Raw genomic sequence first — 17,932 nt, forward strand, 5'->3', positions numbered from 1 at the left:
ACCCACCCTTTCCCTGTATCTGTATCCTTTCAGCAACAAAGGAGAAGTGGTGGGCAACTACTTTGACTTCATCATCAACACGGGTCACACGGGCAAAGACAGCAGCCTGTCCTTGGAGCTAGGAGATCGGGCGCTTCTGGACATGGCAGCGATACATCAGAACAGACTGCAGGACTTGGGTGGGTCTTGTGGCTTGCCTGTCAAGGCCTTTGTCTTATAATAGTGTGGAATGGAGGGCTATATAAGTGCATTCAAATATTATTGTTGTTGCTGTTGTTATTTATTATTAGCATTGTTAGAATTTGTTGTGGCTTTTCATCCTTCTCCTCCTCCTCCTCCTCATCCTCCTCATCTTCTTCAGTTGGGGAGTGCAATGGTATGGTTTGCTTCTTCTTTCCTGTTAAACATCTGCCATCCTTATCTACCCCCCCCCCCCCCTCTTTTCTCTGTATATTACTCAAATCTTTGGCGCTTGTGAAAGGAAGGAGCAAACCACATCACAGTATCCACCAACCACCCACCCACCTACTTTATATTATGCCTATTTTGGCGTGGTCAAAGAGTAACCATATTATTAACGAGGTGTGATTGTCAAAAAGTTTGTTTCTATTCTTGTCTCGCCTTAATTTGTGCACCATAATGTTGGCCAAAACTGCCAGAGAACCGTCTCATGCTGAAGCCTCTTGTTGCAATGTTCTTTGTGTGGACCGTGGGTGGTTAGAGGGAGCCACTGGTCGATCTTACATCTTTTTTTTTCTGTCTGTCTGTTATTCCTGTCTGTGTCTCACATTTTCCTTGCTCTCAATGACCGTTATTGTGTCAACGTGTTTATTTTTATTCAATACCAACATTTGTGTTTGTGGTTTCTTTTTTCAGCGGAAGAAGACCTCAGTGGTTGCAGAGGAGATTTTGCTCCGCCTGTGTCTGACGATGTGGAAATGGATGATCTCCCCTTACTCCCCGTGGACGATGGAGGTGATGCTGACATGGGAGACGATTGTGGAGGGCTGGATGCGCCTGGTCAGAAATCTCAGTCTGCGGATGAGGTAGGAGCTCTTTTAGCTTTTCCATGAGTGTGTACGAAGAGTGTGTAGGCGTCTATTTGTTTAAGTCTTTGTTAGAGTGTATTAGCTGGTGTTGATGTGTCTTGTCTTCACTGTTGTCCTTATGTGTATTTAATTAATGTATGGCTGAGAAAATCCTTTCTTATATTGTTGAACCCAGAAAGTAAAATTTTTAAAGAGATAGGAAAAACTGTTTCATTCTTTTAAAAATTGCACCAACTTTATGAATCAAATCATGCTTTTTTTTCAACTTTTAGAATGTGAAGTTTGTCAAAATATATTTTTTTCTCATGCAACCAATACCACTGATCTAAAAATTGCAATAAATTTTTTTTTTTTGGATTATCGGCCTAGTATATTTGAACAGTTGGTATGATGTCTGTCTCTCCTGCAGAGAAATGCTGCACTCCGAAAATCAAGAAGGAAACGAGTAACTTTTGCAAGACCAGAGCCAAAACAGGTTAGTATCCTCTTTGCTTATAATTATGTTTCGAATATATTGTTTTCAGGGTTTTCAAATTTGGGCAGTGCCAATTTCTAGGTCTTTGCAGTAATGTGTACGGAATTTTTTAAAAAAAAAATTTTTGTATTTTTAGTTGGATATCGGTAATGTTTTATTTAAAATGTTCTTAATTTACAATGGATTTCTCATAAAGTTCATTTTGTTAAAACAGATGATGTCATTTTTTCCTTGTTGAAGTTATGTTCCTGTATGCAAGGAACGACTTCTTTGATTTTAGTATCCCTAAAGGTTTTATTTTTGCTCCCCTTCTTTGTTTTCCGTGTTTCTTATCAAATTACATTTCTGTATACAGTTGGACACAGAAGACACAAGCACAGAAAACTGGAAATCATGGATAGCTCATGCAATTTGCAGTTCGGCGACTGAAATCTTTTCCATTTTTCAGTGTGGGTTCATCCAAATTGTGGATGTGTCAAACACATTTATTATTCCCAGACATGTTTAACTTATCCGTGCCCGACTGTATTATTTTATCAGTCCAAATGCACTTGTGTCAGATTGCGTACAATCTTTCTGTTTTTCAGGTGTTCGATAAATGGGCTTTACTGGATCCACATGACAAAGGCAAAGCTGCTGAAAAGCCTTTAAAGAAAAGTAGGTTGCATAATTTTGACCCTGTTACTGGCTTTCGAAGTGTAACAATAATTTTTCCCCTAGTCTTGTGCAAGAAAAGATAGGTTTTGATTTGCACACAGAGAAGACTAAACAGAGTTTATGGTATAGCGGTTAGATGTTTCCCTGTTGCACGTCGGAGACCCTTAGTTCTAATCGCCTGTGGGGAGAACATTTTTATCACGTATCTCGATCTTTCTGCTGAGATATATCCCTCTCGGTCTCGGTTGGCCCTAGCAGGTAGAGTTGGAATCCCGCCTCATAAATTATCTAAATTGTGTTGATGGGGATGTAAAATCACCTACTTTTTTTGTTGTTAAATTAAAGATTATTTTATCAACTTGGCCTGCTTATTTCCCATCTGTCTCTTGGGGTGCAGCAACCCAAGTTGGTCTTGACGAACAGGTTCAGAAAAGCGTAGCCCACCTTCTCAATAGTCTTAAATTTTGTTGAGATTGGTTAATAATTAACCCCTTTCGTTGTCACATCATATCTTCCCGCTTTCTTGACCAGGAAATGAGTCCAGTCGAACCTGCTCTAATGACCACCTGTATAAGACAATCACGTGTACAAACAGCCACTTCCTATTTCCTCCCTTGCATATTTTTTTTCCCATGGTAATGACAGTACATGAGATGTCCACCTGTCGAAGAGAACCACTTTTCTCCATGACAATGGGTGCTGGCCGTCTTAAACAATTTGTGGGTGGTTGGCGGGTGCTCTGGTGTGTTTGCTTTTTCTTTCCTATCAAACATCTATCATCCTTATCTCCCCTTATTTCGGCGACAAAAAAAAGACTTGATTATAACTGGAAGAAGATGTAACCTCTGAACGTAAGGTTTGCAGGATATAGAATATAGCCACTTTATTACTTGAAGAGACACTTCTTTATCTGCCTGATATTTTCTGGTTTTATTATCTACGAGTACCTATAGTTCGTCAGTCTTTCTGAGTCGGTCTATCTATCTGTCTCTCTATTGATCGCTTTGTCCATAGCCTTTTCCGTGAATTTGTTGTTATTTTTTTTTTTCCATTCCAGAAATACCATATAAAATTCCAGCGGGCCTGGAAGATGATACGTCAAGAAAACGAAAAATAAAGGTTGAAATAAAGAAAGAGCTTCCACCGATAAATGAAGTGGTTGAAAAAAGTAAGTGACGTGGTAGATGTTGATACACCATGCCTTTCTGTTGGTTTTATGTTTTTGTTTGTTTTGTTTTGGGGTTTCTTTGTTTGGGGGGGGGGGGGGGGGGGATTAGTTTTTTTGGGGGGTGAGTGTTTTTTTTGGTTTTTGGAAAAAATGCCGCTGAGTGAGACTTGAACCAATTAAGAGTTGATATTGGATTATTTTCAGACAAACTGTTCATATTGTAATGGTTTTATACAAATTGGGAATGTGAGGGTTTTTTAAAAATGTATCTGATATTTGTGTCTGAGCAATATTTTTCAAATGTCCATAGTTTTGACTTGATCATGTTTGTTGAGGTAATTGAAAATATGGAAAAGTGAAATGTCTATTCTTTTAAATACTCAGTTGGGGTATGTGAGAAAAATAAGAGTTTGTGATCAAATTTTCCAGCTCTTCAAAATGATGGAAACATAAGAGGATGCATAACGACATTTGTAATAGACAGAAAGTACATGTTTTAAGAAGGGACTAGAACTAAGAAACGCTAAGAAAATGGTGTGAGTGGGTGGATGACGGGTGCTCTGATGTGGTTTGCTCCTTCTTTCCCATCGAACATCTATTGTCCTAATCTCTCCTCCTTTTTTTCTTTGCTTGTTACTCTCTAGTAACACATGATCTAATCTTTGACTCTTCTATGACCCGTTTATGTTGAAACTCACTAAAAACTTTACAAAATGGTATGATAATATAAAAGCTGTCTCCTTTTTTTTTTCCGTTCAGTGTTTTCCAACAGATCCAGTTTCCCAAAGAATCCCTTGAAAATTCCCGACTTCCCAGAGCTGGATGGAGCGTTTTGGAAAGAGTACAAACTCCGGGAAAAGATCAAGAAAGAGGAGATTAAGATGGTATGGGCAGTTTGTCGTTACGTAGTCGTCTACTGTGTTGAGGAATCAATTTTTACAATTTTTTGCCACTTAAATGTTGCAGTCTTTATAACTGTTTAATGAAAATTGTTCACAGTGTATTTAACTCTGTCTCTCCTCCCCCATCCCTCCTTCTTCCTGTCCCTGTCCCTCCTCCCTTTCCCCCTTCTCTCTCTGTCTCATTCACTCACACGCGCTCTCTCTGTCTCATTCACTAACACACACTTTGTTTCATTCACTCACTTACACTCTCTCACTCTCATTCACTCACTCGCTCTTTCACTCATGTCGACTTTCACATAACAGCAGTATTTTTTATTGTCAACATGTTGTGTTTCTTCGTAGCTGAAAATGGAAGAACAACTGGAGGAGCTAAGCCTTGAAGCTGAAGCGGAGGAAGAGCTCAGGGATGAAGAATTTCCTCATGGTCAGTACTGTAAATGATTTTTCTGTTTGTTTATTTTTTTTTGCTGTTGGTTTTTTTTTTTTTCCTCTTCTTGTTCTTTGGTACTTTTCCTTGAAAACAAGGAAGTTGCTAGGAATAGCAATAGCACAAGGTATTGCAAGATTATTTTAGCTCTTAGCACAAACTGTTGGTTGAAGGGGGGGTGGGTGGGGGAGGTGGTTATTCTTTGCCATGGATTTAGTTAGAGAAAATAACCGGTTTCATTGTGTGTGGAATACTTGATGCGGCCCTGACTCACCCAGACTCTACCTCCAACAGACCCTTCGTAATGTGAGTTTGATACCTCTGTTGGGTGGTTGGCAGGTTGCAGGTGCTTTAGTATTGTTTGCTCCTTTTTTCCTGTCAAATGTCTATCACCCTTATCTTTCCTTCTTTTTTTTCGTATGTTATTCTCTCGCAGCACATCTAATTTTGGGCACTTGTATGACCCATTTGTGTTTGCAAGGGCCATGAAACTCTTACTAAAAGTAAAACTGAGACCTCTGTTCTAATCCGTTCTTGCTGAAGGTGAAGGGTCGTTGTGCTGACTTGCCATAAACTCTGAACTCAAGCAGCCTCAATTCTCTGTCTGTAGAAGTTAAAGTGAATACTTTATTGATCAAATGCAATATGACTAATGCATGCCGTTTGTGTTACTAATCTATCTGCTTCTTCTTTCCTATCAAACATCTATCGTCCTAATCTCCGCTTCTTCTTTTTTATCTTTGATACTCTCTTTTAACACCTCTAATCTTCTGGCGCTCATATGACCTTATGCCATTGCGAGCGCCGTAAAACCTCTACTAAAACTGAAAAACTAATCTATGTGTGCAGATGACCTTGACAATGCGGCTGACGATGATGAGATTCCGGTTATTCAGCTCGACACCGATGCGTTTGGATCTGACCTTGAACATGGGCGACGTTTTATTAGCTCAGACATGGGTATGATTTTCCATGAGCATGCACACTACTGCTGCAACGTATGTGTTATCTTTAGAGGACAGTTCATATGCAAGCAGTTCTAATATTTCTGGAATTTTAGATTCTTCAGATTGTTTTTATAATTGTTTGAAATTAAACATTTTGTTATATGAGCAGCTTTGGCCCCGGAAACCTCTACGTTAGGGAATGTGCCATTCATGTCATTGTTTAGCTTTTGATGCTCATATTTGTTCACTTCTGACTCTTTCTCCTGCTACTCCTGGCTCCTTCTTACTGCTCTCTTTCAGACACATTCCTGATTTTAGGATAAGTAAGAACAGACACCTAGCCCTCTCAGATAAGAGAAAAAAATGTTGGAAGTCGTGTGTGCAAGTTGTGTACATTAAAGATCCCTTGGTGGTCAAAAAATGGAATAGGAGCAGGTTTCAGCTACTGCCCGGGCAAAATTCAAAATCAATTCCTACCGAAACTGAAAATACTCTAGCCAGTTATAGAGAGTACGTTTGAAATCAGAATGTGGCTATCTCAAGGCAAGGTGCCATACGAATTACGTAAAAGTCACACGCATAAAAATCAGTTGTGTTGCTCGTTGAAGAACCAGCAGTCGACTTACCTATGAGTTTTAGCAGGGGAATACGCAAAGAAGGAGAAGATTGCCTGATAGATTTCTTTCTTGCAGGTTATCAGACAGGATTCTCTGACGACATCACTCTGAGCTATGAAGAGCTGGTCAGAAGACATGTTGTAAGTTTTGTTTGAGTTTTAACTGATTTGGAAAAGTCCTAGTACTTTATGTGAGCTTGTTAAATATGCGAGAGCAACTTGTACTTTGTCACCACTATTTGTCTCAGAGTTTAAAAGATTAAACTTACAGTGAATGGTATTCTGACATTTTCAGATTTGTAAGTAAATTCAGGGGTTGAGTAAAGGCCTGTTATTACTTATCATAGGTATGTGTATTATTGTTCAGCGAGTTGTGGATATTTTTTCATGTTTTAGCGCAGTATTCCACAGGTGCTCACTTAGGCAAGCTTGAAAATTCTTGATGGATTTTTTTTTTCTTAGTACATATAGTAACAAATGTTAACATAGAATAAAGTTCATCTTTCATGTGGGTTTCACAGGCTATTCAGAGCTCAGAACTACCTGGTTCTCATTAATTTTTCATTGACATTTATTTAAACAGCAAGATAGAGGTAGGAAAAAGTAGGGTGCTACTAATTCTGTTTTTCCATTTGGACAGTTCTAACCACATTGTCTCTGATGTTCTTCCATACAGGAGCAGTTTTTAGCCAGTGCCAGTGAATATGCGCAGCTGACAGATTTATCTAAAAAAGTATCCGAATGGGAGGAGAAAATTAAGCCACGACTGGAGGAAGAGGTAGGTTCCTTTTAGGTGAATTCTAAAAAATTGGCAAGGTTCCATTTTGTTCTTAATGATGATAAGGGAGTGCTTATTTGGGCTACATGTATCCCAAATAAGAAATTAACCCCTCCACCCTAGCCCAGATTGGAAATTAACCCCTCCATCCACCTTATTTGGGCTACCCTTTCTTGCAAACGTAATTGATCTCTAGATAACAAGAGTTAAGTTACGATTTTTCTTTCCCAGTTTGGCTTATTTGTCGTTCGGTTTAGTTTTATCTCTGTGCTCAACAACAGTATACCACTACCAGCGTATAAATTATAATTTCGTATAACAGATATTCTAGAAAATGGACTGACAGTCTCCTGTTTTGTCCCAAAGTTTACTGGTATAACAATAGTAACTTTATATGGGTTAGGGTTGGTAAGTATATAGGGTTTGGATTATAGTTATCGTTTGGGGCTGGACCCAAATGGGGTTATCACAATAGACATAACGCGCTGTGAATATCAGCTTTAAATGGATGCATAATCCTCGTAGGTCGATGTGATACAATATACAGGGATGCCCAATCTCCGTTTTTTTTTCCGGTTATTGCATACACTTGCAAAGGAAAGAGGAATGGTAAGAGAAATGTTTTTGTTTGCTCATTTAAAGATTTTACTAGGTTCGTTTTAGGTGAGGTGTGATGCTCCGCTCATTTTCCATTTTTTTTTTTTTAAATCATTTGGCATCCCTGAATATTTATCTAGACCAGTGCCGTGAGCTGACACTTTGTTCGACTCACTTTGCTGCATTTGGTATATAGTAAGCTATCCTTAGATTCTACCACCTCGTCTCTCTCATTCAGTTTAGCCTAGTTTTTGACTCTGTGCTTAACATCAGTATACCCTTTTGTCTAACAACTGCCTTTAAATCTAGTTTCAGTATGATGCCGTTGTCTCCTAATTCTGCTCTCCCCCACCTCCCCACCTCCAGTTGTAGTTTTAGTAAAGTTTTATGACACTTGCAACACCATTAGGTCTTATAAGTGCCTACGATTATAAGTGTTGCAAGGGAGTAACAAACACAAAAAATCAAAGAAGAGAGAGATAAGGACAATAGATGTTTGATGGTAACAGAGCAAACGACACCAGAGCTTCTGCCAACCACACAACACACCCTCCCCCCTCACGCACTCACACACACCCACACACGCACCTACCTCTTTCTCTTGTTTGATGATCTTGTCTTTGTCTTCTGTTCAGGAAAAGCACGAGGCATTCGACATCCACAAGTATGGCACCCAGGTCATTGAACAGTTGGTCCGTGGTGAGACCAGGGCCTTTAAAGAACTGGTCCAAGGAAAGCCGCAGTTTGAAGTTTGCAGATGTGCGCTGGCAACTTTGCAACTGGTATGCTATTAAACGTTTGTGAGGCAGAGTGGTGAAATCAGGCGCTCGTCAAAATAATGAAAGTGAAGAAACTGGCATTTTTTCGCAGGTTTGGCAATTTTTTTAGAATTTTGGGTTTTTTGGCTCAACACCCACCGTGTCCATTTAAGAATACATCTCTGTGTGGATTGTACTGAAAAACATCAATTAAAGGCATAAAAAGTGTAAATTTTCTGTTTCCGTGGACACTCGAGTTAAGGAAATAACTATACTTTAGCGGCCATTTCATCGCTAATATTACCTCTGAGACCAGGTGACCCCCACCTCCTTCTTTCACAAATATCTCGATTTCTTTTTAAGACAAATGAACATTTCTTTCATCCAAAGCAAGACAAATGAACAAGCTTTAAAATGATTCCAATAACTCCCTCCATATGCCCAAAAATTGACGAGAGCCTGATTCCACTGTGTCGCGCCACATTTAGGTATCAGTAGTCTGGTGGGTTAGGCTACCAGGCTGGTAATCATCAGGTTTGCGGTTCAGGGGTTCAAGCTTTAGTTCAGCCCTACTGTTTGTCATTGTGGGGGAAAGCACTTTACACCAATTTCCCACACTTCACCGAGGTGTGAATGGGTCAGTGGCCATAGACAGCAAAAGATCTTGTCAGTATGTTAGTGTTTTAGCGCCTGTCAAATCAGAGCTTGCACTGTATGCTTCCCAGGAAGCTGAGATTTGTTTCAGAATGCTACAGGTCAGCTTGGGTAATAATATAAATTATAAAGAGCATAGAGCTTGCTATTGAGCAGGAATTTGTGCTACACAAATGCTAATTATTATTATTTTGTTAATTGTTTTGACATTGTAAGATGCTCAGTTTTTACTGTATTAGATTTTAAGAATTTTAAGTGGGTGTTTTCTAAAATCTTAAAATCTCTAACCCTATCCGTACGCCTGGGGTCATTTTATACCCCAGGGATTGTATTCTTCACATTTTAGAATACTTCTAGTGCAAAGATCTCTTTGAAACTGTCAGTATTTCTTAAAAAATCATTTTGACAGACTGCTATGTAAAGCGTATGGATCGGATTAATGAGCAAATTTCCTTTTTGGAAAGTGGGGGCTCAGAGTTCCCCACGTCGTATGGATACGATAGTAAAACATGATGTACGGATAGGGTTACGCAAGTACTGGGTACTTAGAACAACTGTGCTTTGAAATGCTGTGTAAAGTCTTCTTGTTCGTTTGCAGGTCAGGTCATTTGCTTTAAATTTGCATGCTATATTTGAATAATAGATGGGACTGCAGCGAAAAGCGACGCACACACACACATACACAATGCCATTTGGGTCATTTCTATTTTATCTATTAGCACTTTTTTTTTTTATATCAATTCTTCAGGCTAATGTCTACAATGTCGAGCTGTCAGTGGTACCGGACAAAAACGGCTGCATCATCGACCAACTATATGTAACTCTCCTCTCTACCAAGCGCCACTTCGAGGAACTGGAAGAGTACAGGGCACCCTCTGTACATGATGTGAAAGACTCATAGCATCGGGAGCTGGGGGAGGGGGGGGGTGAGAGCGGTTGGCAAAGTTGTGGTGGTTGGAAGGGGGGGAGTGGCAAAGTGGTGGTGGTTGGAAGCATGCAGGTGGGGGGGGGGGGGGTGTATAGTGAACAGACCTGCCAAGTACTCGGATAAAATTCGAGTTCTCCGACTATTTGTAACCCGTCGAAGAACTATTGGATTAACGTAAATTCCTCCTTTTTTTTTTTTTTTTTTCTTTTTCTTTTTTGGGATTGAATTCTATTTCCGTTGATCATGAACAATTTATCATGAATGATGTGAAACCTCACAGATTTATCTGCAATACTGGGGCGATTTATTGTGAGTGACATAAAAATACACATTCTTTCTTATTTGGAGTTAATTTACAATACACGTTTATTTGCCACAGTTAGTTTGTACTGTAATCTTTAATCTACTAAGGTTCTGGAGACTCATGATTTTTTTCCCCCCAAACTCCAATTTTTTGAGAATATACTTTGAGGGAAACTCCTGTTTTTGGTCATGGAGGGGTTTTTGGCAGGTCTGCGTTAACTCTTTCTCTACTAAGCTGTCCCCGTCGTTTTATGCAAGAAAAACTCCTGAAATTATTTAAACCAAGCGATTCTGTTAATTTTAACAAAGCGTGATAAAGGAAAATAATAAGAAATTATGCAAAAAATGATCAAGTTTTGCTAAATTATACGAGGTGCATTAAACCACGGGGACAGACTAAGGGGGTTTCCCTCACCTGTACTGGGCCTTGTCTGCGACCTACTTTCTGCTTCTGCCTATCCTTGGAAAAATTAAAGATTTTTACATTCAATTTTCAATAATAGCCACATGTATTATATATATAAATATATATGAAAACGAAAGGAAAATAATTATCTATCTCAGGATGTTGCTAGAAACGATCATTCTTCAGCCTGAGATTTCAATTTTGATTATTGTTACTATTGTTAAAGTAAGTAAGGTTCTTGAAGCAAGAAATGGAGAGCCGTGAGACATGGCTCGTGGTCCAGCGTTTGGAATAACACGAGCCGTGAAACATAGCCCACCGGTAGTGAAAGTGTCAGGGACAGAAGATAACATATATAATGTATGCCTTGTACTTGTATAGATTACAATTGAATATGTGTGAGGTGTTATTTGTTAATGCATAATGGTTTTTTTATCATTCCTACACACGCACACACACACACACACACATCTCTGTCTCTCTCTGTTTGTCTGTTTTTCTGTCTGTCTATCTACTCGTATCTGTCTGTCTGTCTGTCTCTCTCTTTCTCTCTCTCTATCTCTCTCACTCTCTCTCTCACTCTCTCTCTCTCTCCCTCCTTTCCCCCTTTTCTCTCTATCTCTCTCTAGCAATAGTGCTCCACTGCACTGCCAGTGGTATATGTGTAAACTCTGGATTAACTAGTTACCATCTCATTAAATTCATTTTGCAGTGTGGGGTTGGGTATGGAGAAAATGTATTACACCAGGCATGGGCAAACCACGACCTGCGAGCACTTTCAGTCTGGCCTGCAGGTCGACTCGGGTAATTACTAATGAATGAGGCCTCAGTGGGATAAATAATACTATTTATAAAATAAACTGTCCATCTAGAAAATAAAAATCGTCAATAGTCTACGACCCTGCTGCCCTTGAGTGACATATTATTATTCTAAAGGCTAAAGTGTTTGTTGTTGAATTCCTGCATGCTGTCGGCATCACTGACCGTTTATGAAGCCACAGCGCCAGAAGAGAGAGAGAGAGAGAGAAAGTGTTTGTTAAGTTTCACTTTTTTAGAGCTTGGGCATTTCAGCCAATTTCATCGGGCTTTCTCCTGCTTTGGCCCATGAGATAGTCAGAATCTCCTACTTAATCAATCGGGGCCCATGACTTGGACACGCTTACCCATGCCTGTATTAGACAAAACTGAAAACTGGATCTAGTGCCTTGAATTTCTCAGTTCATGCTGTGCTGATTTACTCTATATATATATAAGATAGTGAAATGAAATGTCACAGATTTTTTTGAAGTTTGCACAACTCCAGCAGAGCTTTGCGCAAAGATGTGTTTTGAGTCAAGGGAGACGTTTTGAATTTTAATAATTCTGAGGGAGAAGTTGGCTCATTTTGAGGTGCTACGAAATGTATCCCCGACTCTCACTGTAAGTAACTATCCACAAGGTAGGCGTGTAATTTTCCTTTACTTGTCAGACCTCATGAAATAACATTTTAACTAATTTTATCATTTTATCATGTGTCTAAATACAGTCAAACCTGCCATGACGACCACCTTGTAAATATGACCACCTGTACAAACAGCCATTTTCCTTTTCCCCCTTTGCGTTTTTTTTCGATATAATTTCACTGTGTAAAACGGTCACCTGTCCATCGCGACTACGGCCACCATTAAGAGATTTATCGACCAACAATCTAAAATGCTTGTCTGAGATGGCTGCCCACCAATCTTTCCCCGCTCAACACTTTGTCATAAATTATGTATTGTCCGCTAACGTTGTGGATGAGCCGTCATTATCCATTCACCCGTCGTTATTGTTAGCCTTTCCAATGGTCACGTTGCTTAGGTCGCCCCCAGTATTTTTATCCAAGTTGACCAATCGGTAATAATAAATTTTCAGCTGCTGGCGAGGGAGGCGTGTGTACCGTTATAACCAATGGGCCCCACCCACAGCATGTGCACAAATCGTAAATGAAATGAGAGGTTTCTGTTTAGGCGTACCTAGTCAATGAAGCCAGTCCATAACAAAAGACGTCAACACAAATTTGCAGCTGATGTGACGCTCATTCACCGAGTGGTGGCGACCCATTTGTTTGTTTTACTTTGTCACTCTGTCTTCCTCGTTTAACTTCTAGCACATTTCGGGGAGGGTGTTTAACCTTGCATTAAACCGTATATTTAAAAAATAAAACTAACCATAAAAAAATCCAACAAAAACCCTCTTATCCCCTCTCCCCTTTAAAGAAAAACACACAAAAAACGAGACATTTTGATAAGCCCTTTGGCAGTCCTAAGGCTGCAACCATCTCAAGTCGGGACCTCAGACTCAGAAATCAATGATTTGTTTGGAGGTCTGGTTTTTTTTTTTCATTTTGATCAGTCCTGCGAATGACGGACACTTTTCCCCTTGACTATGTGTGGCCGTCTTCTTACACAGGTTCAACTGAGAACAGTCAAAACTGTCTATCTAAGCTAAGAGGGGCATCCATTGTTGAGGAGAAAAGTGTCCTTCTAGTTCTAGCGCGATGTCATTATTGTGTAAAAATACACTAGAGAGGAAATAGGAAGTAGCCATTTGTACAGGTGATTGTCTTATAATATACAGGTGGTCGTTAAAGCAAGTTCGACTGTACATGTATATATATCTATGACGGACATTTGTCTAACATTTTTATGTTTAGTTTGATAAGTCGTGTTTTTTGCTCTTGCCTCAAGACAATATAGCCAGATCTGGCAGCCTAGGGGCATTGTGAGCTGAGGCAAAATATTGTTAATGTAAAAAAAAAAAAAACCCAACATTAGGATTCTAAATAAAGCTGCCATGAAACATACACTGACTACATTTGTTTTCTTTCTGTTATTCCTTTCTGTTGTTTTGCACTTTTGAATGTGATTGTGCGGCAGTTTATGGGTGAACAAGATTGCTATTTGAAAATAATAAAGTTTGTACATGTACAGTGTAGTGTAAGTGGGAGGGGGGATCAGCTATTGTACAGACAAGGATAGATGATAAGATGCAGTGGGGTCCATTGAAGCTGAACACGCTTAATCCGAAGTTGTGCTTATTATTACGAGTCCAGAGTTCTCACCACACTGTCACACATGCATTTGAAAAGAGATCATGCTGGATTCTTCATGAGCTAGTTATGCACAGTCATTGGCAAATCTGTCTCCAGGATTTTATGCACCCCTTGTTCGTGTAATTTAGCAAAATTTGATCATTTTTTGCATAATTTCTGATTATTTTCCTTTATCATTCTGTGTTAAAATTAACAAAATCGCATAATTTCACTTTTTTGGGCTAAATTTGCATAATTTCACTTTTTTTTGTGTGTGCATAAAACCGCGGGGACAGGCAAATAGCAGTTCACAGACATGCAAGCAGGGCGACAAAAAGTGACAATGTCATCACTTACAGTTAAAGTTAAAGGTAGCCTCCCTGATATTTCGGCATACTAGATGATTGTGATGCAGTACCTTTAAAATTTTAAAGCAAAAATCAGGCCGTGCGGTGAACTATTGAGAATAAAACCAACTTGTTTCGCGCGCTCATATGACCTTATGCAGTTGTGAGCGCCATAAAACCCTTCCTGTTTGTGGTTGGCTGGGTGCTCTGGTGTGGTTTGCTTCTTCTTTCCTATCAAACATCTATCGTCCTTGTCTCCTCTTCCTTCGTTTTTATGTTTGTTTGTTACTCTCTTGTAACACCTCTTATCTTCTGGCGCTCATATGACCTTATGCAGTTGCGAGCGCCGTAAAACCTCTCCTAAAACTAAAGTCAAACCCTTACTAAACAAAACAACATTTTAATGTCAGTGTCAGGGACTCGGATGACAACCGACTTGCTTCCAAATCTTGGTCACTCGATGCGATGAGGTAGAATGAGGGTTGTGTCCTGCCCCTCAGTCCAACCTGGGTGATTGTTCTAGTGTAAGCACCAAACAGAAATAAACTAACATCAAGATTAATCCTGTTCCTGATTTTTGTTTGTCTTTGTTTTTTTGTTTTTTATAGGAGTGGGAGCATAACATTGGCATTTAATATACTACATGTACTATGTTGCATTGTGTATCATTGCCAACTATAAATATAAAGTTAAAATGGCACAAGCCAAAAATTTTCCAAAACTTGAAAAAAATGTATTGTAGTCTGATTGTGGGTGGTTGGCGGGTGCTCTGGTGTTGTTTGCTTCTTCTTTCCTATCAAACATATATTTTCTTTATATCTCCCCTCCTTCTTTTTGTGTTTGTTACTCTCTTGTAACACCTCTAATCTTCGGCACTTATATGACCTTATTGTGTTGCAAGTGCCGTACAACACATACTAAGTGGGTGGTTGGCGGGTGCTCTGGAGTGGTTTGCTTCTTCTTTCCTATCGAACATCTATCGTCCTTATCTCCCCTCCTCCTTTTTTATGTTTGTTACTCTCTTGTAACACTAACACCTCTAATCTTCTGGCGCTCATATGACCTTATGCAGTTGCGAGCGCCGTAAAACCTCTATTAAAACTAAACACGTATTAAAACAAGCAGTCTTACTCTATGGTATCGGTTGCATGTGCTCGACTTAATATTTTGTCGAAATTCACATCGCAAAAGTTGGAAAAGGCAAGAAAAAAATATAAGCGTTTACCCAAAGGCCCTCAAATCACAGGGGTTCATCAAACATACGCAGCCATGCTGTCCTGGATGAGCACGCTCTTTAACCATTCACCACTAACTACCCGCACGGTTACGTGGTACGACCAAAGATTCTCCACTGGTAGTCGTTAAACTTTTAGATTTAGTAATAATCTTTCTGTTTTTGTGCATGCCTAGTTTTAGCATCCTACATATTATTGTGTTTCAATACAGGTGCTAGCATTTTATAGGCTTCTTTGCCCGAATAAACTCCAAACACAGCCGAATATGCTCTCAAAAGCTGAAATCATACTTACTTCTTTGTCCACCTACTATTTGAGTAACGATTGCGGACGGTCGTTACATTTTAGTTTCGGTTATGATGTATCACTTTTTGTGCATGCCTGGTTGTAGCACACGACACATTATTGTGTTTTACTACAGGTGCTAGATCTAGTATTTTATAGGCTCCCTTGCTAGATTTGAATTCTAAACACAGCCGAATATGCTCTCAAAAGCTGGAATCATCTTTACTTCTTTGTCCTCCTACTATTTGAGTAACTTATGCGGTCGGTCGTTACACTTTTAAATTTAGTACAAATCTATCAGGTTTTTTTGTGCATGCCTAGTTTTAGCATCCAATACATTACTGTGTTTCAATCCAGGTGTTAGCATTTATAAGCTTCTGTGCCCTAATAAACTCGAAACAAAGCAGAATGTGGTCTTAAAAGCTGAAACCATCTGTACTTCTCTATCCCCATTCTTTTCTGAGAAACTAGTGCGGTCGGTCGTTACAATTTTAGTATTGGTTATGATTTATCATTTTTTTGTGCATGCCATTTTTTGGGGGGTTATAGCTACCAACACATTATTGTGTTTTACTACATGTGCTGGCATTTTATAGGCTTTTGCTCTCAACTGAACTAAAAAAACCAAAGAAGAATGTTCTCTTAGAAGCTGAAATCATCTTTACTTCTCCGTCCTCATACTTCTTTGAGAAACTAGTGAGGTCTGTCGTTACACTTTCAGTATTTGTTATTATCTGTTAGTTTTTGTGCTTACTTAGTTGTGGCATCCAACACATTATTGTGTTTCACTACAAGTGCTAGCACTTTCTCGGCTTCTTTGAACAAATAATCTCCAAACACAGCCGAATGTGCTCTCAAAAGCTGAAATCATACTTACATCTTTGTCCTCCTACTAACTACATAATGTATTGCGGTCGGTCGTTACACTTTCAAATTTGGTGATAATCTATCAATTTTTGTTCATGCCTTGTTGTAGCACGCAACATATTTTTGTGTTTCTCCACAGGTGCTAGTACTGCTAGCATTTTATAGGATTCCTTGCCCGAATAAACACCAACAAAGCCAAATGTGCTCTCAAAAGCTGAAATCATACTTACTTCTTTGTCCTCCTACTATTTGAGTAACTTTTGCAGACGGTCGTTACATTTTAGTGTCGGTTATAGTCTATTAGATTTTGTGCATGCCTAGTTGTAGCACCCGACACATTATTGTGTTTTCCTACAGCTGCTAGTATTTTGTATGCCCCCTTCTAAGATTTCAACTCTAAACACAGCCAAATATGCTCTCAAAAGCTGGAATCATCTTTACTCCTTTGTCCTCCTACTATTTGAGTAACTTATGCGGTCGGTCGTTACACTTTTAGATTTAGTACAAATCTGTGTTTTTGTGCAATGCCTAGTTTTAACATCCAATACATTACTGTGTTTCATTCCAGGTGTTAGCATTTATAAACTTCTTTGCCCTAATAAACTCCAAACAAAGCAGAATTTGCTCTTAAAAGCTGAAATCAACTTTACTTCTCTGTAATCATACTTTTTTTGAGAAACTAGTGAGGTCTGTCGTTACACTTTCAGTATTTGTTATTATCTACTAGTTTTTGTGCTAACTTAGTTGTAGCATCCAACATATTATTGTGTTTCACTACAAGTGCTAGCACTTTCTCGGCTTCTTTGAACAAATAATCTCTAAACAAATCCGAATGTGCTCTCAAAAGCTGAAATCATACTTACATCTTTGTCCTCTTACTAACTGTTGCGGTCGGTCGTTACACTTTCAGATTTGGTAATAATCTATCAACTATCAGTTTTTGTTCATGCCTAGTTGTAGCATGCAACACATTACAGTGCTTCTCCACAGGTGCTAGCTTTTTATAGGATTCCTTGCCCGAATAAACACCAAACAAAGCCAAATTTGCTCTCAAAAGCTGAAATCATACTTACATCTTTGTCCTCCTACTAACTGTTGCGGTCGGTCGTTACATTTTCAAATTTGGTGATAATTTATCAATTTTTGTTCATGCCTTGTTGTAGCATGTAACACATTATAGTGTTTTACTACAGGTGCTAGTATTTTATAGGCTCCCTTGCAAGATTTAAACTTGAACACAGCCGAATATGCTCTCAAAAGCTGGAATGATCTTTACTTTTTTGTCCTCCAACTATTTGAGTAACTTATGCGGTCGGTTGTTACAGTTTTAGATTTTGTAATAACCTATTAGTTTTTGTGCATGCCTAGTTTTAGCACCCAACGCATTATTGTGTTTCAATCCAGGTGTTAGCATACAATTTATAAGCTTCTTTACCCTAATAATAAACTCCAAACAAAGCAGAATATGCTCTTTAAAG

General features: G+C 39.0%; 1 protein-coding gene across 1 annotated transcript in view; it reads left to right on the forward strand.

Annotated features, from left to right (window-relative positions):
* LOC101853246 (condensin-2 complex subunit H2) overlaps window positions 1-11,121 on the forward strand; it is a gene marked incomplete in the record, with an annotated part of 18,862 nt that extends 7,741 nt beyond the window's left edge. The window contains 12 exon segments of the mRNA XM_013084910.2: window positions 34-179; window positions 877-1,046; window positions 1,459-1,524; window positions 2,112-2,181; window positions 3,239-3,349; window positions 4,109-4,233; window positions 4,597-4,678; window positions 5,531-5,641; window positions 6,321-6,385; window positions 6,921-7,022; window positions 8,255-8,401; window positions 9,780-11,121. Of these exon segments, the coding sequence (XP_012940364.1) occupies window positions 34-179; window positions 877-1,046; window positions 1,459-1,524; window positions 2,112-2,181; window positions 3,239-3,349; window positions 4,109-4,233; window positions 4,597-4,678; window positions 5,531-5,641; window positions 6,321-6,385; window positions 6,921-7,022; window positions 8,255-8,401; window positions 9,780-9,932 (1,348 nt within the window).
* Between the last annotated feature and the right edge of the window lie 6,811 nt (window positions 11,122-17,932).

Source organism: Aplysia californica, unplaced genomic scaffold (genome assembly GCF_000002075.1).
Source record: "Aplysia californica isolate F4 #8 unplaced genomic scaffold, AplCal3.0 scaffold00328, whole genome shotgun sequence".
Taxonomy (NCBI): Eukaryota; Metazoa; Mollusca; class Gastropoda; order Aplysiida; family Aplysiidae; genus Aplysia; species Aplysia californica.